This window comes from Salvia hispanica, chromosome 1 (assembly GCF_029641045.1).
Source record: "Salvia hispanica isolate PSC_SH4W2 chromosome 1, Shi_PSC_v1, whole genome shotgun sequence".
Classification (NCBI taxonomy): domain Eukaryota; kingdom Viridiplantae; phylum Streptophyta; class Magnoliopsida; order Lamiales; family Lamiaceae; genus Salvia; species Salvia hispanica.
This window is the reverse complement of record NC_142692.1, coordinates 7,396,202-7,423,403: the sequence shown is the minus strand read 5'-3', so window position 1 is coordinate 7,423,403 and position 27,202 is coordinate 7,396,202. Positions and strand designations below refer to the sequence as shown.

The 27,202-nt window shown below is 35.4% G+C and overlaps 2 protein-coding genes and 1 non-coding gene across 5 annotated transcripts; 2 read left to right on the top strand and 1 right to left on the bottom strand.

Moving 5' to 3' along the window:
• Positions 1–305: 305 nt before the first annotated feature.
• TRNAH-GUG (transfer RNA histidin (anticodon GUG)) lies at positions 306–377 on the top strand. The gene has a single exon. It is a non-coding gene; the product is annotated as a tRNA-His (tRNA).
• Positions 378–11,420: 11,043 nt separating this feature from the next.
• LOC125221846 (cellulose synthase A catalytic subunit 2 [UDP-forming]-like) lies at positions 11,421–17,340 on the top strand. Its single transcript, XM_048124139.2, has 14 exons — positions 11,421–11,759; positions 12,077–12,272; positions 12,372–12,583; positions 12,673–12,769; positions 12,847–13,021; positions 13,823–14,089; positions 14,175–14,520; positions 14,674–14,811; positions 14,896–15,021; positions 15,110–15,322; positions 15,413–15,683; positions 15,825–16,021; positions 16,107–16,457; positions 16,542–17,340. Exons 1-14 carry the CDS (start codon positions 11,679–11,681, stop codon positions 17,121–17,123), a joined length of 3,252 nt encoding a protein of 1,083 aa, XP_047980096.2. The 5' UTR covers positions 11,421–11,678; the 3' UTR covers positions 17,124–17,340.
• A 64-nt stretch (positions 17,341–17,404) lies between these two features.
• Positions 17,405–26,833, bottom strand: LOC125221845 (uncharacterized). Of its 3 annotated transcripts, none has more exons than XM_089066421.1 (14): positions 26,640–26,833; positions 24,299–26,519; positions 24,042–24,209; positions 23,419–23,952; positions 22,941–23,102; positions 22,599–22,823; positions 22,327–22,530; positions 20,729–22,243; positions 20,053–20,358; positions 19,139–19,669; positions 18,997–19,050; positions 18,610–18,906; positions 17,941–18,516; positions 17,405–17,772 (listed from the first exon to the last, which is right to left on the bottom strand). In XM_089066421.1, the coding sequence occupies exons 1-14, from the start codon at positions 26,751–26,753 to the stop codon at positions 17,552–17,554; spliced, it is 7,128 nt and encodes a 2,375-aa protein (XP_088922547.1). In that variant the 5' UTR covers positions 26,754–26,833; the 3' UTR covers positions 17,405–17,551. The 3 variants fall into 3 exon arrangements, with proteins under 3 accessions (XP_088922547.1, XP_088922548.1, XP_047980094.2); XM_089066422.1 differs by having other exon boundaries at positions 17,941–18,489; XM_048124137.2 differs by lacking the exon at positions 18,997–19,050.
• Between the last annotated feature and the right edge of the window lie 369 nt (positions 26,834–27,202).

Genomic DNA, 27,202 nt, shown 5'->3' with positions numbered 1-27,202 from the left:
CCTAACAAGCTTACAAGCACAAACCATTATCTATCTAGCCGAAATATCTAGCAAATGAGCTAAGTAATATGTTTGCTATTTCTAAATTGATTTGAAATGCCATGATATTTTATCTGGGCCTTTGATACTGAAAATTATTGGGCTAGATTATTATGCTATGTAAGGCAAATGGGCTGAAAAAAGAAAAATTGAACGTTATTTTGTGGGCTTGCCACAGAATAATGTTCATCTAAGTAATGATGATTTTGTTTTTAATTAACAGATTGATAGATTATAATATATACAGTGATGAATGTTAACATCATGTGGCTGTAGTTTAGTGGTAAGAATTCCACGTTGTGGCCGTGGAGACCTGGGCTCGAATCCCAGCAGCCACATATTCCTTTTTTTTTTATTTATTACTATTACTATATACTAATTTGACAATTATTAATTACTACTATAATTTGCAGTTACCGAAACAGGGCCATCTTCTATTGCTTTTAGCATCATAATCCAAAATCAAGACCAAATCTACACCCTTAGATTTTAAAATGAGTGGATGGGATTAAATCTTACGAATCTCAATAAATAGTAGACAAAATATCAACAAAAGGGTAATATCGTCATTATGTTATCATATGATAATTTTCGTGAGTGTTTTTTTATATCAACATAGTGTATTACAAATATCAACAATATGACATAAGAATATCAACACTAGTACAAGAAAATATCAACACATATTTATTGAGAATTTTACATGGTTTTATTGAGATTTTATATGCATTATATTGAAATTTTTTGATGTATTTGTTGATAAAAATCTGGTTATCAACATTTACGAAAACTAAAATAAAAAATATCAAATTTCATCATCCGAACGTCGTTGGAATATATGCAATTGATATCTCGTTGGAATCCTTATAAAATTATCTTTAATTTGGTATATTTTTTGCGAAAAAATAATTTAATCGAGAGAGTTACGTAAATTTAAAGTTTTAAAATGATTTTAATGAGAGAGAATTGACATTAATACCCCTTATTTTATTTAATAATTTTTATAATTAAAAATATAATTCATGTGACATTATTTCAACCACTAGATCTCCTAATCTAATGGCTAACCTTTGATCTTAATTTGGAATTGCTAATTAGTTAGGAATTGATCACTCTCCTACCGAACCATGCTTATTTATAGTTTTATTATAGTGGATATATACTTTATTGGCATTCATGGTTAAATACTAGTACAACCTGTTTCGACACCACGACTAATTATTTTCTGTTTATTTCATTTTCTTTATTAAAAAAACGACTCAAAGTGAAAATAAAATAGCAAGCAAAAGAGTTCGATACAAACAACATCCAAAGCAAACACAACCAAAAGAATCAACAAAACACAACAACAGCAACATGGTAGCAACAGAATAAAAAACTCAAACCCAATCTAACTACAAATTGATTTTAGTATTTTGTTTTTATTTTGAACTTTTGCATGGCTTTTGTTTAGAGCTTGCCTTCAACAAGGCTAGTTAATTACGTTCCTATTTAGTACATACAGATAGTAGTTTTTTGGATGAAGTTTTATAGTACTCTTGTAATTGCACTATCGGTATGCCATAAACTGCACCCCTAATGAAAATGTAGAGAGATGCACCTAATATTCACTCAAGAAACCATTTTCTTATGTTTCAAACTAAATTTAACTAAGAAAAATTATTCCTAAGTGGGATTATTCTTAAATATAGATCTAAGATGAATTTTTTATTTTTTTAAAATTTTTAAATGCATGCAAAACCTAAAATGTGCAGCCCAACTCATTGAATGTCTGACTAATAAGTTAAAAAGATTTAAATAATTTAACCATTAAAATGAAACACGTTTCCAGAACTAGCACTAAACTTTGAAGTTTAGTCTATTTTCTACTTCATTAAAATTATTAAATTGACTTAGTATTCTATCGATAACTAATAATTTGAAGTTTGGTGATAGTAAAAAACTTGGAAGTTTGCAAAAATAGTTACTCCTAGCTTCTATGAATAGTTGAAGATTGGCCAATGCATAGAATTGGAATAAATAATTGGTTTTATTGACACAATTAAAATTGGGCCTAAGGAAAGCCCATACGTAATAACGCCAACGGTCCCTTACAAGTTAAATGAACTATAATGATATGTGGACAAAAGTGTCACATGTATACATTGGTGTTTGGGATTATAACATCAATAATCTAGTAGTAATATGTAATTTAAGAAAGTCCACACATGTTCATTTAACATTATTAGTTTATCTTCTTTATGGGTTTTCGTTTTCATTTTTAAATGAATTATTGCAACAATGGTTGTGGTGGTTATGATGAAAAATACTACTACTAGCATTTACCAAGAAGTTATTGTTTTCATGTACTTATCATTGTAAGTTGTCTTAGTTTTCGATATGTGGAAAGTCGGTGATTAAATTAATTAAACACATTAACAAATTCAGTGTGAGACAGTAGCCTTTATATACTCACGTTAAATTTCCGCATTTCTATTTAACCAACGCCGTTTACAAATGCTTTATCGGAATTAGCTCCCTTTTCCTTGTTTGTAGCAACTTAATTAAGTAATTAATCACTTTGGCCTAGTTATGGTTATTAACTTGTTTTCAAAAGAGTAGTAGTACTACTTTTTTAATTTTCGGTTGACATATTAGATAAATCATACCAACATTATTTATCTTAGGATAATTATGAATAAATTCAAATTTTATGATTTTTCCTTCTGTTTATTAAAGTTATGGGTTAAGTCAAAATTGACTTAATTCCGTGATTATTTTCCCCTGATTTAACCCTGTTTTTATTAATTTAATCTGTGGCCAAGTTCCCATACATATGGATATGGTGGTTGATTGGTTGTTATGTAGTAGTAATTGTTAATAATCTTACCACCAAAAATGTACTAATATATAAATAAAATGAAATAGAATGTAAGAACATGGTAAATATTAAATTGGAACACAGAAATTCAGTGCAGTTATGTTAGGATCGTGAATCTGGAGTAGGTGCAGAATCAACATGTTGAATTTTAGAATATTAAAACATGTCTACCTTCCCATTGCTCTTTTGGGCCAGATCATTAAATTTTTATTTACTACTACATGAATTATTGAGTTGAAGAAGCCTACAAATATACATTAATTGTTATTTTAATACATATATGTCGCATATTATGACATAACTCACTAGCTGTTGACTATTCAGTTTAATAGATTGTTCCCAACTAGACTTATTTAAAGTCCAAAACTTAATAAGTTGAGACTAAATTTTGATGTTTAGTATTTGTCCCCTAATTTAAAAAATCGGTCTGAAAATCATGATTTTTAAAAATTATTCAGATTATGCACGATGTTACTAGATTGATTATGTGGCTACATACATGTTAAATAAATTTTCAAACTGATAAGAATTCTAAATATGAAGATTCAGATGAAAATATTGCACTGAAATTTGACTATTTATGCGAATTTTTCCTGATAATATCCCGTAAGACAATTGCGCAATATTAAATTCAACTTTTTTTTAATGATTTTCCAAATTGTGAGACGCGTACCAAAAAATTGATTATTTTATGACATTTCAGCATTTCTTGTAATTTATCCTCCATAATAATGTTATTCTGAATATAAATAAAATAAATTATATCATCCATATCATTTTTTAGACTGTCGATCACGTGAGTGTCGGCAGAGGGAATTCGCACAAGCGGTAACCACAAATTTTGTCCCAAGATAAAATTTGATCCAATTATTTCCCAAATCTTTATATACCCAATTTAAAAGGCAACAACTTTCTTCAATTAATATAGAAAATTTGGATTTAGCACATCACACAAAATTCTTAACTGGTTGGTGTTTAATCGTATAGATTTGATATTTCTAAATTTGTGTTTAAATCGTGGTATTGAATTTCAAGCTTTCTTAAACGTAAATAATATAATAGGTGCTATAAATGATGATGGGTCAATTAAAATCATGTCAGTCAATTTGATGTTCAAGAAATAACACTCTATTAGAAAAAAAAGAAATTATACTATATGGAGAAATATATTTGGCACTGGAGAAAAACAGGAACCGGACAAAAATAAAAATTATTGTCATCTTGCAAAAATTATAGATTTAGATGGGATTTATAATGCGAAGTCTCTTATATAGTGTAATTACTTGTAGTAGTAATAAATAGTACCCTCTGCCTCATAATAGAAGTCACATTTAGTATAAACACGAGTTTTAACAAAGGTAAAAAAATAGTAAATTAAAAAAGTTAATGGAATATATATGTGATCTATTTTTTATATTAATTTTATGATAAAATGTAAATGAAGTAAGTTAGTAAAATGTGTGACATACTTACTATTTACTATATTAAAAGTGAAACGTGACTCTTATTATGAGACGATGTAATATGATAAAATATGACTTTTATTGTGCTGCGACGCGTAGTATTAAATTTATTGTCACATAATTATTAGTTAGAGTGGTTGTTTCATTAGTACATACGTTTAATCACAGTATATTAATCCTTATTATTCATCAACTTTAAATTTATTGTCATATAATAGTTAGAGTGGTTGTTTGACTAAGATACGAATATGTATCACTGAGTTGCGTTAGTGTGCTAACTAATTTACAGTAATAACTAATAATTTTTAATTTTATGTATTAAAATTATTAATACAAAGATATAATTATATCAATACAACATGTAAATTTAAATATCAACACAAAGATATAAATTTATACAAGTTTATCAACACAAGAAGATTGATAAATTTATATCTTTGTGTTGATATTTTTAACATACAAAATTGATATTAGTTATTAGTTATTACTGTAATTTAGTTAGTATTTGATCACACGCATGCATATTGAGTAAAGTAAATGACGAAATACAATAAAGATTGTAAAATGTTTGTTTAGATGTTTGAAAAAAAAGAAATAACTCAACTTAATTAAGATATTTTAAAAAAATAATACGACCCAACTTAGTTCATTTTATTCAAATAAATAAATAAAATGAGTAGTAGTACTTCCCTCCGTGCCGTTCCAATGAGTAAAAAAATTTGGATACGAAAATTGAGAAATTATGTTGAAAAGTAAGATAGAAGTATAAATTGAGTAAAGTAAATGATGAAATAAAGTAAAGATTATAAAATGTTTGTTTAGATGTTTGAAAAAAAAATAAGTCAATTTAATTAAGATATTTTGAAAAAATAATATGATCCAATTTAGTTGGAACGGAGGGGAAGTACTCATTTCATTCCAATAAATATGAAACGTTTATTTTGTAGCACGTGATTTTATTAAGCAAGATGAAAAGTAGAAATAATGTTATTTTTATTTATATAAATGTTTTATTTTTGATGAAATTGTAAAACAAAATTGTTTGGAGTACTTTTTATTTCAAGGAAAAAAAGAACAGTTGCGACAGCTAATGACAACGACAGAGCACCTCGTGTTTTCAGTTAGCTGTATCGTGGCCCATCTGTCGGCACGTGGCCGTTTCTGAAACGTCGATCTGGAAGATTGATATTTGTCGGCGGAGGTGGCGCAGTGCGCACTTTAGCGTGGTGTGCGCCCTAAATATTTCCACCGACGCGCGTGGGTATCAAGCGGGTAGGTAGGTCGCGTGGCTTTCTCTGGTAACGTGTTTATAATAATCTATTGTTATTCTTTTGACCATTTTACAAGTGTAAATTTGTACTCCAATATAGTTAGTAGTTAGTACTATATCACCTAAAAAACTTTAAATAAGTTATTATAATAAAATGCAAACTTATATATTGTACAAACTCAAAAATCCTCAACACAGCTTCAACACAGTTTCAATACAATATCAGTACAGTGTAAAATTTTAAGATTTTAATGTTAACACAGTATCAACACAATATCAACACAACATCAATCATTCACCACCGTTGAAATTCTGTTGACATTTTCCTGTTGTTGCTTTTTTGTGATCTGTTGACATTTTTCAATGGTCCAGATCATAGTTTTGAGTTTGTACAATATTTAGAGTTTTTATTTGATCACATCCAATACGAATATGTCTAATCTTTTAAAAGATAAGACAATAAATAAAATTAAAATGCTTTGCAGTATGTATTTACAAGTATTCTGAAACTCAGTATTGATAAAATATTAAATTAGTTTAAATAAAGAGGGAAACCGAAGGTTATTGAATTAGCAAATGCAAACAAAAAGAAGTCCAACCCAAAAATTGCAAAATTTAGGTTTTCGTGTATTCAAATGGAGTTGACTAAGAATTTTAACGTGGCAGGTTCAAATATACTCCCTTCGTCTTACAATAAGAGTCTTGTTTTATAATCTTAGTCCATCCAATAATAAGAGTTCTATTCTATTTTTACCAATAAACCTGCTCCACATGCCACCAATATATTGTACTCACTTTTTGTTATAAAACTAAACCTTTTGTTGTAAAACTAATATATATACGCAAGACTCATATTCTACTAACTTATTTAACTCATTTTTCTTTATATTTTTTAAAACATATGCCATAACTAATTCAATAGTACTTCTATTCCGAGACGGAAGGATTATACTCTAAGTAGATATGCTAGTTTAATCTGAAATTTGAGGATCAGTTCAAATTAGTCAACTAAATTTAGAGGATTAGAATTCAAAATTCTAGTTCAAATTAGTCAACTAAATTTAGAGGATTAGAATTCAAAATTCTAATTCAGTATAAATTTTTAGACCGATTGTCCTAGTAGAGCTAATCTAAATCTTGATGGATTAAATATTTAAATGTGTGTGGAGCTATTGATATCTATTCTTTCGTTGTTATTTTGGCAATTCATTCATTAGTCCAATACCAATAGTATTTGATATGAGTAATTGTACAAAATAAAATATAAATAACACTTCATTTTATTTTGGTTAAATATGAAATATGGTTATTTTAGTGAAAGAAGATTTTTAATAATTCAAATATAGAAGTGGATTACACTTTCTTACAAAAATATTGAAGTACTGTCTTAATAGTACAATTTTTATTCCCATGAGTTAGAGGCAACATGGATCATCTATATACACTGTTCCACTACTCTCTCCGTTATATGGTAAAGAAAGTGTTCTTTTCGTTACGTGATTTAAAAATTATATTCCATTAAATAAATTAAGTAAAAGAATAATAGAGTAAAAATAAAAAAAATATATAGATGAATATAGAATAAAATAAGAGAGAGTAAAGTAAGTGAAAAAAAAATATAGACTTTTACATAAAAAAAAGAGAAATGACTCCACTGAAATATAGGAATATTTATTTGACAAATTAATAATAAAATAATGATATTATTATTTGAGATTGTCGTTGGTATTATATTATTACCGACTACGAAATACACATATTGACAAATGCTACTAAGTATCTCGGTACTTGAATGGAAGCAACATATGCTATATTGCTATGGAACTGTTCATGCTCTATTTGTTTTCTTTTGTCTAGTATTTCATCTTTTTTGTTTTGGTAGATTTTAATAACTTTTGTCCTTTAACTACAGGAAAAAATTACATAGATTATCGAAACAAAAAAATCTAAATAACTTTGTTTTATCTATAATAACTGATAAATCACAAGTTTCATTGTTGATATGCTTTTTTTTATGTAAAACCAAGAGCTAACAATTATGAATGAGTGAATGAATTAAAATCAAATTTATAGAGTACTTAAGAAGTAGTTGGAACTTGTGTATCGTAGTCATGTCAAATAGCTATTGGAATTTAACTATATAATCGTTTTTTATTATTTGTATGATGGAGTACCATTTTATTTCTTTCATCCCTACCAGAACAAAGATAGGTATATTGAAAGTTGAACAACTTTCCATTCAATTATAATTTGCTGTTGTTTGAAATATAATTATTTTAATTGGCGGCGTTTGTTGGGGCTGCTTATTTAATTTTGATGTTATATGTCTCTATTTTCTGGCCCTTCTTGATATTTTACTTTATTAAGTAGATGATTTAATAATTTACATGTTTAGAAAAGTACTAGGAGTACTACTTTATTATGGTGAATCTGAATAAGGCTGGTCTTTCAATTGGTGTCATTCATCCACCCACTCATTTTAGGAGTATATTAGTATAAAATTAAATGTTAAGAAAGACAAAAATATCCACTAATTATTAATCAGTTTGTAGTTAATAATGACATGTAATATTATTTGAAATTTGCGAACACTACTACTCATTTGGTTTCCAAATACATAAAATAAAATAGAAAATGGAAGTATGATCATGCATGTAATTGAGTGAATCCGTATGATTTTAATTTGTTTATCTTAAAATTATGCGTCACAACTCACATGTATAACGATGATAATAGATTCATCTTTTTGAAATAAAATTTATTTCTTTGAGAAAAATTATAAGAATATTCCAAAATAGATAACTCATTGTAGTCAACTACTAATGTTTCACGAGTCACGCACGCCTAGCTCTAATTCTACTATAGAGAGGATGGTGAAGCGTCATATCGATGATAATAAATCCATTTTCCCAAAACATATTTACTATGGATCCACTATAAATATGGAAGGCTTTTAAACCTTTTAAAACATGAGAACGAAGATATATTATTTGAAAAAATTTCTTTGAGGAAGTATATGAGTACAACATATATTATTGGTCCATTAAGTTAATCCAATCGTCCAAATAAACTTATTTCAAATATGGATACTGATAAACTCTATATATTGTACAAATAACGATTCACTTATTCTTATTCATACTCTTGACACGATCTCTCCACCTTCTCTCCCCGCTCATGCCCCATCTCGTAGTAATTTTGAGGATGAATGGATGAATTAACACGTACATGATATAAATCATAATTATGGCTAGTGCCTAGTACGTTCAAGAAATTAATTAATTGCCATAAAATTTGATTAATATTCATTTAACTGTTTTTTCAATGGGGAAAGATTCATGTCACTGTTAAGAGGCAAATAATAGATGGAAAAGGTATGCAAGTAGATCTAACTCTTCTTTTTCACATGGCAATATGTGTGTTTGAAGCATTGAATGTGTGTGAGAGTGTGCATGACTTCAGTTCTTTTATAATTATTAGTACAATTTGTGTATTTAGTTTTTTTTTTTGTTTTTTGCATTTAGTTATTTTATTAGAGTCCCCTTTATCATGTTAATTTGATGTCTAAGTTGATTTTTTTAAAAAAGGAGTAAATTTTGCCTATGGAAAGTTGGAAACTGTCCCTTAATTAATGCCAATACCATGCAAGAATAATCGAACTAAAGGAGAATTCAAAGAATCTTTTGATTTAAAGAAACATGTGATATTTATATGAAGTCCAGAAAATCAAAAATATTAAAAAGGTAAAAACAGAAAATACCAAAAATAAAATAAAATTCAGAAAACAATAAAATGATGTTTTTCTCCTCTCAAACGACCTCTGTTGGCTAAATTCTCATCATAGATCGCAGACAGGGGCGGACACATGTATAACAAGGGTGGGGCTAGACCTGCCCAAGGTTTACCAAACCGGCGGTTACAGTTCCGAACCGAAACCGTGAGAATTTACCCGAACCGAAACCATCGATTTTTGAACCATGGTTCGGTTCAGGTTCAAAAATTTTCGAACCGAAACCATGCCGGAACCGCGAAAAACCGTCAAAAAATTGTGAAATCAAGTCGGAACCGCAAAAAACTGCAAAAAAACCGACGGTTCGGAACCGTGAAAACCATAAAAAATCCGCCAAAAAACCGCTGGTTTGGAACCGAAACCGAAACCGGTGGTTTTGGAACTGGAATCGTCACCGCAAAACACCCTCGCGGTTCGGTTCCGGTTCAACAATTTCCAAAACCGGAACCGGCGGTTTCGAACCGTAACCGTCGGTTCCTGAACCGCGGGCACCTCTAGGTGGGGCTAAAGCCCTTAATAAATTTATCTTCAAACATTTTTTTTTGTAAAGTTTTTAAATTTATCCAAGTTTAACACAAATTATTATGTAAAAGCCCTGATAAATATTCTATAATACCCAAAAATATACTTTAAAATAAAATTTATAAATTTTAGTCCTTACCATTATTTATTTCTGCGTCCGCCCCTGATCGCAGAGCTCGGTTCATCACGCCCTTCTGCATGTTCATGCAAATTTTAAATCATTCTAAGAATATGATTTTCTCAATTTCGTTTGAACGACCTCACCTAGGAAGAGAGAATTATAAACTTTTGAACCACTACCTTCAATTTCGTTTGAGCAAATGTTTATTGGAGTAAACTTTAAGAAACTAGATATCGTATGATGTTTGTATGTCGAGCTTGTGTTCCATTAAGAATGCAAATACAACTCCTACTATTGTTTATGTGTACTATTATTACATGTCAGAAAAAGATTTTAATGTGCTCCATATTTATGCACCAACGACTCTTGTACTAAAAGCTCAATTAAAATAAATATTGGTGCGGCCACGTTGTCATATTCTATTACATTACTATTATTTGTTTGGACCCAATATTTTAACTAAATTTTAACTTTATGTTTGGGAATATTTGACAAATGTTGTTGCAATTTAATTTTTTTTTGCATTTAGTAGGACTTGTTGGCCTAAGATATCATACCTTTATGTCGCTCCTAAATGGGTATCTAAAATTCGATTTTTTCACTGTGAGATTTATTCCATTTTAATTTGTTAGTATTTTTAGCAACTTTGATTAAAATAACAACTTTAATAACATCAAAAAGATGAAGGTCGAGTTCATTTATTTACATGAATTTTACCCCAAACTCAATGTTGCCCTTTAGAATTTTCATATTGATATTTAGATTTGCTCGTAATGATTATAGGCAGTTTACTGTACTTAACTTCAAATGTTATTTATTTTTGGTTCAGGCGTAGTTGTGATATTAGTCATAGATAATACTTGAACAAACTTCAAATAACTATTCCAAATTAAACCCTAACAATCTTTATTTTTTATAAATAAAAAAATGAATATAACTATTAATTGATAGTAGTATTTGCAATAATTTCACTCGATTTTGATGTACTATAAATGCTGTACATTTTTGTCCAAAAATCCCATATTCGCCATATTCTGATGATACCAATGGATTAACGTTTCCTGCAGATTGGTAAAAGGGACATTTGATTGTTTTCGACAAAATAATAAAAATATCTCAAAATTTTATAGTTGATAAAAATATCAAAATAAAGTTTTTCTATAATATCAAACTAATAACCGGTACTCTTTTTATCCCACCATGAAGGAGATGTTTTTTAGCACACAATTTTAAAAATCAATATACATCACAATGGGAACAATCTATTACAGCTCAGCTTATATCATTTGCAGAGGGTCTCTCTCAAGAAAAGAATCAAGAAAACACCAAAAACCTTTCTCTCTCTACATTTATTTTATGTTAAACCGACACTCCTCTAGTCTTCACCGAGAGTGCAATAATACTTTTCTGTGTATTTCTGTGTGCATCTGTTAATCCGTCCTTGTCAGCTCTCATTGTTAATTGGAAGGGGGCTTAGTATTTAAGTAGCAAGGGAAAACAACACACACATTTCCTTCTTGCTTTGCTGTGTGTGGCGCTAATGGGACTTGCAAAACACAATCTTTCTCTCTCTTTCTATTGATTCAACCTCAGAGAGAGAGAAGCTTCGATTCATGGATACTAAAGGCAGGCTCGTTGCTGGCTCGCATAACAGGAATGAGTTTGTTCTCATCAATGCTGATGACATTGGAAGAGTAATTCCCCTCTCTTTGAGTTTTTCTTGTTAAAGTTCTCATCTTTATGCAAATGGGACGATGTTTTGAAGTTTGACAATCTGAAAACCGACTTCTTTCCTATTTTCATTATAATCGATCATTTTTGTTTAACTGTTTTTTTCCCGATTTAGTTTCTCTTTGCTCTTTTTGAGCTTTTCTAGATTTATGGGCCATTCCACGTTCTTGTCATTAGTTCTCACTCAACTTAAATCTTTGCTTCCAATCAAGTTTCGTCTTTCTTGAAATTTGGCCACATCTCGATCTACTCCAAATTTATTGATTTCCCTGTTTGACAGGTGACTTCTGTGAAAGAGTTGACCGGCCAGATTTGCCAGATTTGTGGTGATGAGATTGAATTCAGTGTAGATGGAGAGCCCTTTGTTGCTTGCAATGAATGTGCATTCCCTGTTTGTAGACCTTGCTATGAGTATGAGAGAAGGGAAGGGAATCAAGCCTGCCCTCAATGCAAAACTAGATACAAGCGTATAAAAGGTTATTTCTTTGCCCTTTTTCTTTAACTCATCCCACCTCTTGAATCCAGTGGTTGAAATGATTTTACTGATTTTCTTCAACTTTTCTTGAATTTTTCAGGGAGTCCCAGAGTAGATGGGGATGAAGATGAGGATGAGTTTGATGATTTGGAGCATGAATTTGATTATAATGAGTATGAGCAGCAGCACATGGCCGGAGCAGCGTTTTCGACCCGCGGCATTGGCCGGACTGCCTCCGGCATCACCACTCACTCGGAGATGGATCCCTCTGGCGTTAACTCAGAGATCCCTCTCCTCACTTATGGTCAAGAGGTAGTAGATGTTATATATATTGTGTTTCTTCATTATTGATAGTGTTTTTTACTGATAAAGTTTGCATCTTGATTTGATTCTTGATGAAGGATGACACGATTTCAGCTGATAAGCATGCTCTAATTATCCCCCCTTTTCGAGGGAAGCGAATCCATCCTATGCCCTCTTCTGATTCATCCATGACATGTGAGTGTTTTGTGGTGTGATTGTTGATGCCTTTTATGTTCAATGATGGTGTTCTTGATAACAAGTTTAATGTGTAGTTCCACCACGGCCGATGGATCCAAAGAAGGACTTGGCTGTGTATGGCTACGGCACTGTGGCATGGAAGGAGAGAATGGAAGAGTGGAAGAGGAAGCAGAATGAGAAGCTTCAAGTTGTGAAACATCAAGGAGGCAAAGGGAGTGGAGATGAGCTGGATGATGCTGATTTACCAAAGTAGGTCCACCGTTTTCCAGTTCTGTGTTTTCTTCCTTTATTTCATGTGGTTCATCGAGTGTCGGTGGCCTCACATTTATTGGCTTTATTCATACACTTTTAATACTACTCCTTGTTATGAAATTTGGTACTGGTTGACTTGTAGCTTTTGCAACCACTGCTTTTTAGCCGTTGCTAACTTCGATTTTTGATTTGATCAGCTACCGTATAAAGTAGGTCTTGCTTAGCAAGAAAAGGAAATATGGCTCTAAAGTCGACTTATAGCTGAGTATGCCGAGAAACTCAGGTGTTAAGGCGAATTTCAGAAAGCCCTATAAGTAACATGATAATTCTTGAATCGTGGACACGTATTGAGAACCGGTCATTGATATGATTAAACTGTCATTTTTATTATCTAGAATGTCTGTGAATCTTGATAAAGAGACAGAACAAGAAATTTTGGACGATTGAGATTAATGAAACTTGAACTGATGTGGAATACTTAAGACAGCTAATTTATGTCTTTGTGTGTAGTTATCAGTGATTCCATATACCATTTCAAGATAAAGCTAATAGAGAGGAGAAGAAGCATGGCAACTTATCTTAAAATATTCTTTTTAGAGTGTTAGTTATTTTAGTTATGCAACTTATTTGTATGACAATCTCTTTAGATTCATTTATAATCTACTTTCCAAAACCTTAAAGTTGTTCCTAAAGTGGTAAATGTATTGGTATTTCCCATTTATGTTTATTCTAGAAGAAAGAATGTCCTTTCTTGTTTCCTTTCTGATATATTTGAATATTTACAATTTTTGCCAACAGGATGGATGAAGGCCGACAACCACTTTCGAGGAAGATACCGATTCCTTCGAGCAAGATAAGTCCATACAGAATCGTCATTTTGCTGCGTATGGCAATTCTTGGATTGTTCTTTCATTATAGAATCCGTCACCCCGTCAATGATGCATATGGATTGTGGCTAACATCAATTATATGCGAGATATGGTTCGCTATCTCCTGGATCTTCGATCAGTTCCCAAAGTGGTTTCCAATCAAGCGAGAAACATACCTCGATAGACTCTCATTAAGGTACACTCCACATTTTATCCTTTCATCTCTCTCTCTCATGTTCATGCTTCTGACCACTGACATGCATGTCAAATTTCTCTACCAGGTATGAGAAAGAGGGCAAACCCTCTGAGCTAGCTCCCATAGACATATTTGTGAGTACGGTGGATCCTTTGAAGGAACCTCCGCTAATTACGGCCAACACTGTTCTTTCTATCCTTGCTGTGGATTACCCCATAGACAAGGTTGCCTGCTATGTGTCTGATGATGGTGCTGCAATGCTTACCTTCGAAGCTCTGTCAGAGACGTCTGAGTTCGCCAGGAAGTGGGTCCCATTCTGCAAAAAGTTCAAAATAGAACCTCGTGCTCCTGAATGGTACTTTGCCCTGAAGGTTGACTATCTGAGAGACAAGGTGGAACCCACATTTGTTAGGGAACGTCGTGCAATGAAGGTATCCCCTCTCTCTTTGTTTCTATCTCGTATTATTTGTATTGGTTTGCAAGAAGTAGGTCTTTACTGATCATAAACTATTCTAATGTGAAAATGATATGTAAACTCATGTTCTTTTCATTCAAGAAAACAATTAAAACTGTGTTTGATGCAGAGAGAGTATGAAGAGTTTAAAGTTCGCATAAATGCGCTGGTTGCAATGGCGCAAAAGGTTCCCGAGGATGGTTGGACGATGCAAGACGGTACTCCATGGCCAGGAAACAATGTCAGGGATCATCCCGGCATGATACAGGTATATTCGACTCTCTGTTTTCCTCCCGTCTGTGTCTGCACAATGAACTGCTCAAGTATAACTTTATTTATATCTGCTTGGTAGGTATTCCTGGGTCAAAATGGTGTTCGGGATATTGAAGGTAACGAACTGCCTCGTCTTATATACGTTTCTCGTGAGAAGAGGCCTGGATATGAGCATCATAAGAAAGCCGGTGCTATGAATTCTTTGGTAACTACCTTTCCTTATATTTTCCTTTTATTGAATTTTTTGTAATGATAAGTTATCTGACCCGGTTTGTTGCTTTTCCTAATTGAAGATACGGGTGTCTGCTGTCATCTCGAATGCTCCTTACCTACTCAATGTTGATTGTGATCACTACATAAATAACAGTAAGGCTCTCAGAGAAGCTATGTGTTTCATGATGGATCCACAAGCCGGCAAGAAAATATGCTACGTGCAGTTTCCTCAAAGGTTTGATGGAATTGATAGGCACGACAGATACTCGAACCGTAACGTTGTCTTCTTTGATGTATGTATAAGAAGCTTTCCTCATTTAACAGCGTCTGAGTTGTGGTTTATATTCAAGAATGAATGAATTTAACCTTGTTGTTGGCAACAGATTAATATGAAAGGGCTTGACGGGATCCAAGGTCCAATTTATGTCGGAACTGGATGCGTCTTTAGGAGGCAAGCTCTTTATGGATATGACGCCCCCAAGAAAGCAAAACCACCGGGCAAAACGTGCAACTGCTGGCCAAAATGGTGTTGCTGCTGCTTTGGATCTAGAAAGAAGACTAAGAAAGGGAAATCGAAGGACAATAAGAAAAAGACGAAGAACAGGGAAGCGACACAAATCCATGCTCTTGAAAACATTGAGGAAGGAATTGAAGGTGAGGAAATATTATAAATCATCATCTAACCAGTATAATATTATTCTCTGGAATAGTGATAATAATAACAACACAATGACAAAAATGTAAATGGTTTATTCTCTTTCTATCATATTTTGACATTTTTATGTTGTGTGGCAGGAGTTGACAGTGAGAAGTCAGCCTTGATGCCCCAAGTAAAATTCGAGAAAAAATTTGGACAATCACCAGTTTTCATTGCATCAGCTCTCCTAGAAAATGGTGGTGTCCCAGCAGGAGCAACATCTGCATCTCTCTTGAAAGAAGCTATTCATGTGATCAGTTGTGGCTATGAAGATAAAACCGAATGGGGGAAAGAGGTACATATGCACTGCTCGAGAGCCTTTGTTTCCTCCTACGGTTTCTAATTCCGGCATCACTTCTCACAATCTTATGTATTGCCAGGTTGGGTGGATTTATGGTTCGGTTACTGAAGATATCTTGACCGGGTTCAAGATGCATTGCCACGGCTGGCGGTCAGTCTACTGTATGCCCAAAAGACCAGCATTCAAAGGGTCTGCCCCTATCAATCTTTCTGATCGTCTCCACCAGGTTCTCCGATGGGCCTTGGGATCAGTCGAGATCTTATTGAGCAGGCACTGCCCCATTTGGTACGGATACGGATGTGGTCTGAAACCACTGGAGAGATTCTCGTACATAAACTCGGTTGTCTATCCATTGACTTCACTTCCATTGCTTGCTTACTGTGCCTTACCAGCCGTCTGCCTGCTTACAGGCAAATTTATTGTCCCAGAGGTGAATGCTCCTTCCTCTCTAAACACTATATTCGATCATTTTTCAACCGAGCATATATCAAGTTGTTTTTCTTTGTATCTACAGATCAGTAACTACGCCAGTATCATCTTTATGGGGATGTTCATATCCATCGCTGTGACTAGCGTGTTGGAGATGCAGTGGGGTGGCGTTGGGATCGACGACCTGTGGAGAAACGAGCAGTTTTGGGTGATCGGAGGAGTCTCGTCTCACTTCTTTGCTCTAATCCAAGGTCTCCTCAAAGTTCTGGCTGGTGTGAACACAAACTTCACTGTCACCTCAAAAGCAGCTGATGATGGAGAATTCTCAGATCTCTACCTCTTTAAGTGGACGTCTCTGTTGATCCCGCCCATGACACTGATGATCATCAACATCATCGGAGTCGTGGTTGGAGTCTCGGACGCCATCAACAACGGGTATGAATCGTGGGGACCTCTCTTCGGAAGGCTCTTTTTCGCCCTCTGGGTGATCGTCCATCTGTACCCATTCCTCAAAGGTTTCATGGGGCGCCAAGACCGCCTCCCGACCATCATCGTGGTGTGGTCGATTCTTTTGGCTTCCATTTTCTCGCTGCTGTGGGTTCGTATCAACCCCTTCTTGTCGAGGGATGGCATCGTCTTAGAAGTTTGTGGCTTGGACTGTAATTAGATACAAATGGTAAAAAACTTTAGGTGGTGTCTGAGTTTATATGTAGGAAAAAGAAGCTGCGAAACCGAGATAAATGTCGGGGTAAACAACGTCGGCAAACATGGAAGAAACTGCAGCTCTCCGGTGGCTCTCTTTGTCTATGTAGATAAAACGATGCGAGATCACACATTTTTATTTGTTGTGCAAAAAGTTTTTTATAAATGTATTCTTTGGATCATGTTGTGTTCTGTAAACTCAAATATATTTTCTTACCAATAAAAGGACTTGATGCAACAATGTGCTTTTACCCTTTACAAACATCAAATATTGTCTATTAATCAATTCAGAATCTGAGATTACATGAGAAATGTTTCATAAATATCTATTTGCATGAGATATGCATAAGGCAGCAGCCTTACAACACCAAATAAGTAGAAAATAAGACGAATTTATTTCCCTTGAAGATCCTGCAAGGGTCTCCTTTTTGCTGGTCTGGCTGCTGTGATATAACCTATGTTCGAGCGCTTCTGGTTCAGCTCATTCTCCTTCATGTCTGCAGCAATAAGCTTACCTGGGGTCCCATGGATCAAAATGGTTCTAGCATTCTTCCTCATGGTCGAACAGGCCGTAATGTGTCCATCTTCAACAGCATCAAGCTTAATAGTGTTGCCTAAGAGACCAACAAAATTTAAGGTTGTTAAACAGGTCTACTGCAGAAGACAAGATATGAAGGAAAATGCAATGTCTTTAGTTATATAGCAGGTTTCTGTAACAGCATTGAGTAAACCTAGGGATATGCAACCAAGAGAAAACTTAGATATCAATGGTAATAGCATACCTTCATCAATGCGTTCAGGGGAATTTGCTGCTTTCTCCGAGACTTGAGCAGGTCTGATTGACAGTGTGTCTTCCTCTTGTTCTGTATTGAGGCACTCAAGTGATGGCACAGTATCTTCATCCTTGGAGGAGTGAGATGATATCTCCATCATTGGAGTTAGGCAGTCACGCCTAGCAGCAATGTCCTTTTCGTAAATGGACATGGCTGATATTTCACTAGCAACCGCTTCATCAGTATCTGCCAACATGTCACTCGGAAGGCTGGCACCAGAATTTTCAAAGATCACAGGCAGAGAAGATTCAGAATCAATGTACTCTTTAATTGTATCTGCAACATCACTTTCCCTTAAAATCCCATCAGATCCAGAGGCTGGTGAATTTGAGAGTGCGATAGTATAATTCTTGAAGTCTTCCACATTCTTCTCAAAATGACGCTCAACGGGAAACTGAACCATTTGAGTAGTTAAAGTCTCAGCCTCTTCAATGTCCTTCATGCTATTGTCTCCCTTTAAACTGTCACTTTTTTCATCTCTTGCATGGAGAAGCAGTTCTGCACCACAAATAGAAGAACCGTGGTCTGTAACATGACATAATAAAATAATCAGTTATTGGTTTTGGTAAGAGCATTGAACAATTTCAGCAAATTAGAATGGAGAAGGCAAGTTCTGACCTCTAGGACCAACACCTTTGTTAAGATCCTGTGTCGCTGTGCCTGCCTCATTTATCTCCAGGGATGTTCTCTCAAGTTCAAGACTGCAAGCACGCCCAGCATCCTCAGTCTGGTCGTTACTATCTGAAAGGCTTTTTAGAATGGCCACTTCACTGTTGGTATGCGACTCATCAGACACATCTTGAGAGGATTTTCCTTTCGTATCTACCTCATCGCAAATCATAACTCCACAAATTTTGTTTTGTGTAAGTTCATCAGAGACAGGGGAGGCCTCTGAAGATAGAGGCAGATAGGTACCTACAAAAACCAAGAATAAGAGAGCCATCATTCATAAAATTGACAAGTTCAGAAAGTTAAGCCCCCCAACAGAAAAAACAAAAAAAGTACAGTAGTTCCTTTCCAGCACCACGAGCAGTTGGAAACATGATTCTTGGTCATAACCTTTCAATCATAAGATTTCATATTTTAGCATCAGAATGCTGCATAAGACCTCCCCCAAAGCCCCTAAAAACAAACAAACTCGACCTACCTTCATCTATGACATTCTGACTGTTCTTAGAAATGTTAGACTTTTGTAGATCAGCATCAGATAACTCATCTTCAACTTCACTACCTTGTATAATTTCCTGCTCGGATTTATAATCAGCTATACTCTTACGAATGACGCTTTCTGACAGAGCATTATCAAATAACATGTCTTGGCAGCCTCCATTTATATCCAAATTCTTTGGTGTGCCAGACAAGATGTTAAGATATTCCTCTGTCAATTCATTGCTACTGTCTGTTTCTGGAGAAGTGACCCTTTCTTCATTGTCTTCTGGGATGAAGCTAGCTCCTTTCTGGCACTCCTCTGTGTTCTCAGGCAACTGCTCCTCCTCATCGTTCATCTTTCCACAAGTGTCTTCTCCGCCATCATCTGACAATAAATCTCCAACGCATGAGCTGTTTTCAAGTTCAAATCCAGCATCTTGCACCTTTTCCTCATCTAATTTAAGAACAGGCTCTCCAGTTTCTAACTTTTTATCACCTCCAGATGCCCTGCAGGCAAATGATCCATGCTCTGTTGCAAAGATGAAACAATTAAGTCAATGCCATATTCAAGCTAAAATCCTAAAATTATTCGACACCTACAGTATAAGACCTTCAACAATTGCAATATACTCCCTCCGTCCAACAATAGGAGTCCCATTTCTTATCGGTGCGGGTTTTAAGAAATGTTAAGAAAAGTGAGTGGAAGAAAGTTAGTGGAATAGGGGTCCCACTTGTATATATTAGTTTTAAATGATATGTGAGTGGAATGGGTTGGTGGAATGTGGGGCCTCTTTACCATTTATGGTAATTATGAACCGGGACTCCTATTCGTGGACGGACCAAAATGGAAAAACGGGACTCCTATTCACGGACGGAGGGAGTAATAGATAAACCATATACAAGCTGTTCAACCTGCAACTGCATCTGTGTTATTTAATGTCTGTGTGGTCGTTTCCATCCCTTTGGCCTCCTTACTTATGCTGTCAAGTTCATCAGAACTTACAAGCTGCTCCAGTTCCTGACTGTTATTGTAACCAATTGAAACATTTCCCTGAATTGCCACTTCACTGGTGGTATGCAATTCGTCAGAAATATCCTGGGAGCACTTTGGATTTCCATCTTGCTCATCCAATTTCTTGGCTTCATATTGATCATCACTCCCTAGTATTGATTCTTCACAATCAGGAGAGACCTTCAAAGAAATCAGGGAAGATATACCTACAAAATATGAGAAGAATAACTGGGCAATATCAGCAAGAAGCATCCTAAAAATGATTTGCAATATCCAACTTAAAAACCAGAAAAACTGACCCTTCACTTTCTATCACCCCCATAAAACATTATAAGTACAGAATTCTAAGCCCCCCATATGAAAAATCCAAATTTAAATCCCTTTTTAGAATGACTAGTGCATTAAAAGAACAATTGGAATTATTGTCGAGCCTTCAAAAAGTTCAGCTAAGTTCTGCATCATCATAGTTCAATCTTAGATGTAGCATTAAAGCGCAAAGCTCATTACAGCTAAATATTGTCATGAACAAATAGTGAAATTCATATTTACTATACATGACAATCAAATTAATGCTACCTCTATTGGAGCTGCCAATATTTTCCACTTCTGGTTCATTGGAAGTCTTGATCGATGTTTCCCTTAAATTGTAATGATCATTAGTGCAGGCAGCAGGAAGATGGCTGTTCTCAGGAACCTCAGATTTCTGAAGATTGGCATCAGATAATTCAGATGTAGTACTTTGAGTCATTTCCCCCTTAAACTTATTATGAGCTTCACTCTTACAACTACGTGATTCTGACATAAGTTCATATAAATCCCGTGGTGACCCAGATACGCTTATAATACTTTTCTCTGTTTCTTCGTCATTAAGACAGGATTCTGCTAGAGGAATGGCATGCTCTTCTATGTCTTCTTCTGTTATTGAATTACTTTCTAGAAGGCACTCCTCTTTGCTATGGGTCAACTGATCCTCCAAAGCTTCACAACCGTCATATTCAGCTTCAAAAAGAACTCCAGTGAAAGTATTCAGCAATTCAACACTCTCAACCTCGTTTACATCTTCAAAAATGGCATCTCCGCCATTATTTGATAAAGCAACTCCAGTGCCTAAGTTGCTCTCAACCTCATATCCTGCATTATGTGCCTTTTCATTGGTTGCAACTCCTGTAGCAACATTTTCCTTCATTGCCTCTGAGTATTCCTGAATCGATGTCACACTTCCATCCAATACTCTCTCAACCTCATTTACATCTTCGCAAATGTCATCCCCACCATTATCTGATAATGCAGCTCCAGTGCCTAAGTTGCCCCCAATCTCATATCCAGCAGTATTTTCCTTTTCATTGGACGTAACGTCTGTAGCAACATTTTCCTTCATTGCCTCTGAGCATTCCTGAATCGATGTCACACTTCCATCCAATACCCTCTCAACCTCGTTTACATCTTTCCAAATGTCATCCCCACCATTATCTGATAATAATGCAGCTCCAGTGCCTAAGTTGCCCTCAATCTCATATCCAGCAGTATTTTCCTTTTCATTGGACGTAACGTCTGTAGCAACATTTTCCTTCATTGCCTCTGAGCATTCCTGAATCGATGTCACACTTCCATCCAATACCCTCTCAACCTTGTTTACATCTTCGCAAATGTCATCCCCACCATTATCTGATAATGCAGCTCCAGTGCCTAAGTTGCCCCCAATCTCATATCCAGCAGTATTTTCCTTTTCATTGGACGTAACGTCTGTAGCAACATTTTCCTTCATTGCCTCTGACCATTCCTGAATCGATGTTGCACTTCCGTCCAATACTCTGTCAAAACTCTCAACCTCATTTACATCTTCGCAAATGCCATCTCCACCATGACTTGGTAATGCAGCTCCAGTGCCTAAGTTGTTCTCAATCTCATATCCAGCATTCTGAGCCTTTTCATTGGACGTAACTCCTGTAGGAACATTTCCCTTCATTGTCACCGACCCTTCCTGAACCGACATCACACTTCCGTCCAATATACTGCCATGAGAATAGGTTTCTTCTGTCTTGCAGGGAGTAATCTTTACTGGTGTTGCAAACAGAGATTCTAGCGCATTTCCTACAGTGATGATCATATGAATAACAATCAGAAGCATAATTTCAACAATAAGACTAAGTAATTTAATGGTGAATATGTACTACCATAGATGTTAGCATCACTCTCGATACCACTTTCTTCATCCATCTCTTTTTCCGGCTTCTCGGTCAAGATGCCACTAATGCTGGGAGTTGATTTGTTCTCTGACATTGTCATATTTGCTCGTTCAGATCCTTGACAGAAAGTGTCACTTAGACCAGGAGGAGCATATTCGTCCGAGGTTCCAAACAGATTCTGAAGTTCAGCTTCTGCAGTAGAACAAAGAAATTAGTTTTTACTAAGAATTGTATGTCAGTGAAAACAGTTCTCAACAAACCTGTCCAGATTTGCCTAGATGTCGCAAGACTAGCCTCTTCATCTGCATCTGACTCTGTCTTCCTTGCCACCAGGTTTTTGTGTTCATGTACAGTTTCCGCGGTGTCTTGAAACTTCACATCACCAAGACTTCCAGCCGCTATCTTGTTGACAGAGCAACTTTTGACATGTGAAATGCTTGCCTCGGCCGAAACCTCTTCATCTATGTCATAGTTTTCATCATTGACTACAAGAACAAACAACATATTACGCAATAAGTCCTTAAAAGTGCTAGCCATAAATAACATTTAGCACCATGAAGCTATTAGTGATATCTTATTGTGAAGGTTCATGTCCGACAAACCATCTTCATCAGCAATGAGGCCTCCAGCATCTTTCATCTCAGAACTCTTCAAGAAGCATACTGCATTTCCTGCCAGTTCACTTGCACTGCTCAAAGTTACCTGCCTCTTATTAGAGGGTGCAAGTTCATTGGAATTGGCCACTAGACTCTTTTGCTTCTCCGCTGAAGCAAAGTAATGTAAACCGATAAACATATTTGACAGAGAATATACAAGATTAAATAAATACAAACATAACTTCTGGTACTACTTCTTTGTATGTAGACTATTGTTTCGGGTGAAAGGAAAATTTTGCTTTTGAACACGAAATGACTTGTAGGTAGAAAAACTATCAGTTTCTGACAGTATACTTGCAGGTTACATTATTACTATGCAAAGCATCATACATTATTTGTGATGATGACAAATAAAATACTTGGATGAAAAGCACTATAAATTGACCTTAAGAGAATTTAAGCTAAATAAAAGTGAAATATCTACCTTGAGTTTCAGAAACACAAGAGGGGCTAGAAGGATCGGTTTCCTGTGAATTAGAGCTCTTATGATCTCCAGTGCTGTTGTACATGGTTGTGGGTGCTATAGAAGGGGAATCATGTTGTGACAGCCCTTGCTCATTAAAATCCTCGACTGAATGTTCACCAGAAAAGTTTTCCTTCTCTTGTGGTGTGATCCTGTATCTTCCTTCTTGATCAAATAACTTATCCACTTGAACATCATCATGACCTTTTTTTAAATTAACACCAGTGCTATCGGTACAAAGCTTATCAGGTGAGACTATTCCAGCATTTCTTTCACTATGACATAGCTCAGGCATATTGGATTCATTGAACTGGTCACTTGAATTACTTTGATCTTTTGAGCAACCTCCTTCATCAGCTTCAGCCGATTCTGAAGCTCTACTGTTATGGAAGAAGGTTTCAAATCCTTTGGCCACATCATCAACATGATGCACAGTCATGCCTAAAGATGGCACCTTCAGTTTTGAAGAACTCTTTGAGTAGGTATAATCGGTCCCTGATTTACACCAAATGAATCACAAGAGCTAAGAAAAAATGTCCCAAACATGAAAGCATAAATATGTATATTCTAGTACAACTAGTTACCACAAGACTTAAAGGCTCCAGGTGTTCGGGATGTATCTTCATTATTGATGTCCAGAATATTACTGGATGCTCCTAACTCTAAGTCATCTTGATCATTATGGTGATCAACCAAGCTGACACATGGTTGTACGTGTTCATCCACTTCAGTCTCTGCTACTTCTAGGTCAGCTGCACATGTATACATAATATGAATGTTGGCATATGCCAAGTACTTTAAAAGATAAAGACCACAGAAATATCTGGTTGGGAACGCTTACTCTTAACATCTGATTGATCACCATTCAAAAAGCTGTCAGCAGAAGAGCATGTCTCAGCAGAACCTTCCTCTTCGGGAACATTTAAGCCTTCTGCAAATACTTGGTCATTGATTTTGTTGTTGCATCCAGAATCTTCTGCTTGGCTATACATCCAAGCTTCTGAGCCATTCCTACCCACTTCTTTTATATTCTGCTCAACTGATTCATGGACATCAAACTCCCATAGTAACTTGCCCTCTTTCACTTCCACAATGCTGCTGTTACAAATTTGATCCTCAGAAGCTGAGGACTCAGTGCCCCGAGCTGCACTCTTGGATGTGGATGCTGCATTTGCGTTTGAGTTCACCAACTTTCCTTCATTGGCCAAGTTCATACAAGAATTGTCAGCACTATCAGCAGCAGAGACCTCTTCCTTCATTTCATGAGTCTCTTTTATAGATGTCAGATCCACATCACTAATGATATTTTTGGAACACAAGTTGTTAGCACTTTCTGAATCTTTTGAAACGGACAGCTGAACATTCAAGAACAACGATACCCCAATTCCCGAAGAATCGTGATGAGATGAAGTGTCAAGTGTCTGGGGTTTGTCTAGTCTGTGTGGTTGGGTCATCTCATCAGAAAATTTGCCTTTGGCAGTTGGAGACACAACTTCCTCACTGCTTCTACCTTTCAATGACTGTTCTCCAGAGATTGTATCATTGTTCTTTATCATTGCATCTCCTGAGACATGAACCCTTTTTCTCTTTGTTACTTTGTTCTTCTGGTGAATATTAGAATCTCCACCAATCTTGTCTAGAGGCCCTGGTGGCTTACATTTGGAAGTATTCCTTGTTAATCGCATATTCTTCTGAACTGCTGCAACATTCTCCTTCTCTCCTAAACATGATTCACTTATATGCTTTTCTGCAACAATATTCTCTGCAGCTGAATCAGTACCAACCTTGTCTAGAGACCCTGGTGGCTTACATTTGGAAGTATTCCTTGTTACTCGCGTATTCTTCTGAACTACTGCAAAAATCTCCTTCTCTCCTAGACATGATTCGCTTTTAGGCTTTTCTGCATCGAGATTCTCTACAGCTGAATCAGTATCAATAGTAGAAACCATTTTCACACTTAAGGTCTTACGCCCAGACCTCCTTGTAACTCCAATAGGCTGGATAACCATCTTCTCATCTTTAGAAGCTTCAGGAACAATGTCTGACTGTGTCAGTGAGCTTCTCAATGTATCACCTATAAGACGAGTATAATCAATCACAGTCTTCCTCCTGTTACTTCTTCGGGGTTCCATCTTTTGAATGGGTTCTTCAATTTTCAGAACTGCTCCTCTACCTTGATCACCTTCAACTCCACTAATTTCTGTATCCACTTCAGGAACACCTGAAGCCAACAACTTGAAGGTCTTTGTTGAGCCCTTGACCTTTTCATGTTCCCTTGTATCGCAAATCAACATCTCAGATCCACCAACCCCGTTCACTTTCCTTTTAGATCTCCTTAAAGCAAGTTGAGGTTCAACAGTCACATGTTCTCCTGCAGATCTCTCATCCGAACCCATAGCTGATTTTCCTTCACCCTCATCCCCTCTCTTACTCAAAGAGTTTCTATTGTCACCAGTCTCAGCTCTAACAGCAGCTACCTTACCAATATTTTTCACTTCTTTTCTCCCTTTTTTCTCCTTTGCTGCAGGAGCTTCTGTCACTTTCTGTGCCTTAGACCTGGTAACCCTACTATGATTCTCCGCAATCTCAGTGTTCCCAGCATTCTTGACTCTATCTGAAGCTTTCTCATCCCTCTTATAATCATCTTTTGCACATATCATCTCGCCCTCTGCTTCCGTCTTCCCTCTCAGCCGCGTCATTCTAACTGGCCTAACTTCCGTTACCAACTGTCCATCTTCACAACTATCAACAGCAGAAGCAACTTTTTTTCCATCACTACATTTCACAGCCTTCCTTCCTCTCTTATTCTGCTTAACCTCTGCCTCCACCAACTTCAACTCTCCAGTCTGCGCAGTGCTACCCTCTCTACCCACAGTTTCTGCCTCCATTTCAATTGACCAATTATTATCTCTCCCTGAAACAGAATTCCTCCTACTTCTTCTTTTAATTTGTATTGGCGATCTGGTAAACTCAAACAATTCATGCTCCGGACTAAATCGTACTTTCTTGTTCTTTTTATTCACAACCTCACCCACAGATTCGATTTCGCTCACATTTTCTTCCTGCTCATGAAACAACACCGGATTTTCGATTCAAAAAATTAAAAATGAAACAGATACTACCACAAAAAGCATTCTCGAACAACAAACTGTTACACAAAGCAAAAGAAGATAAAAACCTACCTTGAGAAATTTCGTGAGCCTGTTGGCCATCTCGAGATTGGACAAATTTGCGGGAATCTTGTGCCTCTTGCATAATGTCTGCAGCTGTTTGCGATTCATGGAGTGGAAATCCATCCCTACATCAATTAAACGGATAATCGATGCTATCAAAAGCGATGGTAATGGTTGAACTTGAATTCAAAATTATAATGTGTACCGTTGTGAAAATAGGAGTATTTATGTTTGAATTTTGAATTTTGAAGAAAAGGGGTTTGGCGCTCAAATTGGCACGTGGCCTCCTTCGTAAAGCAAGGGAGCGGTTCAACTTCTTTACCTTTGGATAAGGAAACAAGTTTTGGATTTCAAAACTTATTAACTTCCTTAACACCAAAACAAGTGTTACTTTTTCACAAAACATATTTTTAATAAATATAAGTTGAAAAAATAAATACTAGTAAAATATAAGTTTCATCTTTATATCGATTATTAGTTTTAAAGAGAATGAGTTAATGAATTATAGAATTTATAGTAAAAATACAATAAAATTTTTATTGATGGACGGACTATTGGAAATAGACTATTAC

Coding starts and splice junctions, on each gene's coding strand:
- LOC125221846 (XM_048124139.2), top strand. CDS start 11,679: ATGGATACTAAAGGCAGGCTCGTTGCTGGCTCGCATAACAGGAATGAG. Junction 12,273..12,371: donor TAGATACAAGCGTATAAAAG/GTTATTTCTTTG, acceptor TGAATTTTTCAG/GGAGTCCCAGAGTAGATGGG. Junction 15,022..15,109: donor CCGGTGCTATGAATTCTTTG/GTAACTACCTTT, acceptor TCCTAATTGAAG/ATACGGGTGTCTGCTGTCAT.
- LOC125221845 (XM_089066421.1), bottom strand. CDS start 26,753: ATGGATTTCCACTCCATGAATCGCAAACAGCTGCAGACATTATGCAAG. Junction 23,953..24,041: donor TGGAGCCTTTAAGTCTTGTG/GTAACTAGTTGT, acceptor GGTGTAAATCAG/GGACCGATTATACCTACTCA. Junction 22,244..22,326: donor GAGTGATGCTAACATCTATG/GTAGTACATATT, acceptor TCATCACTGTAG/GAAATGCGCTAGAATCTCTG.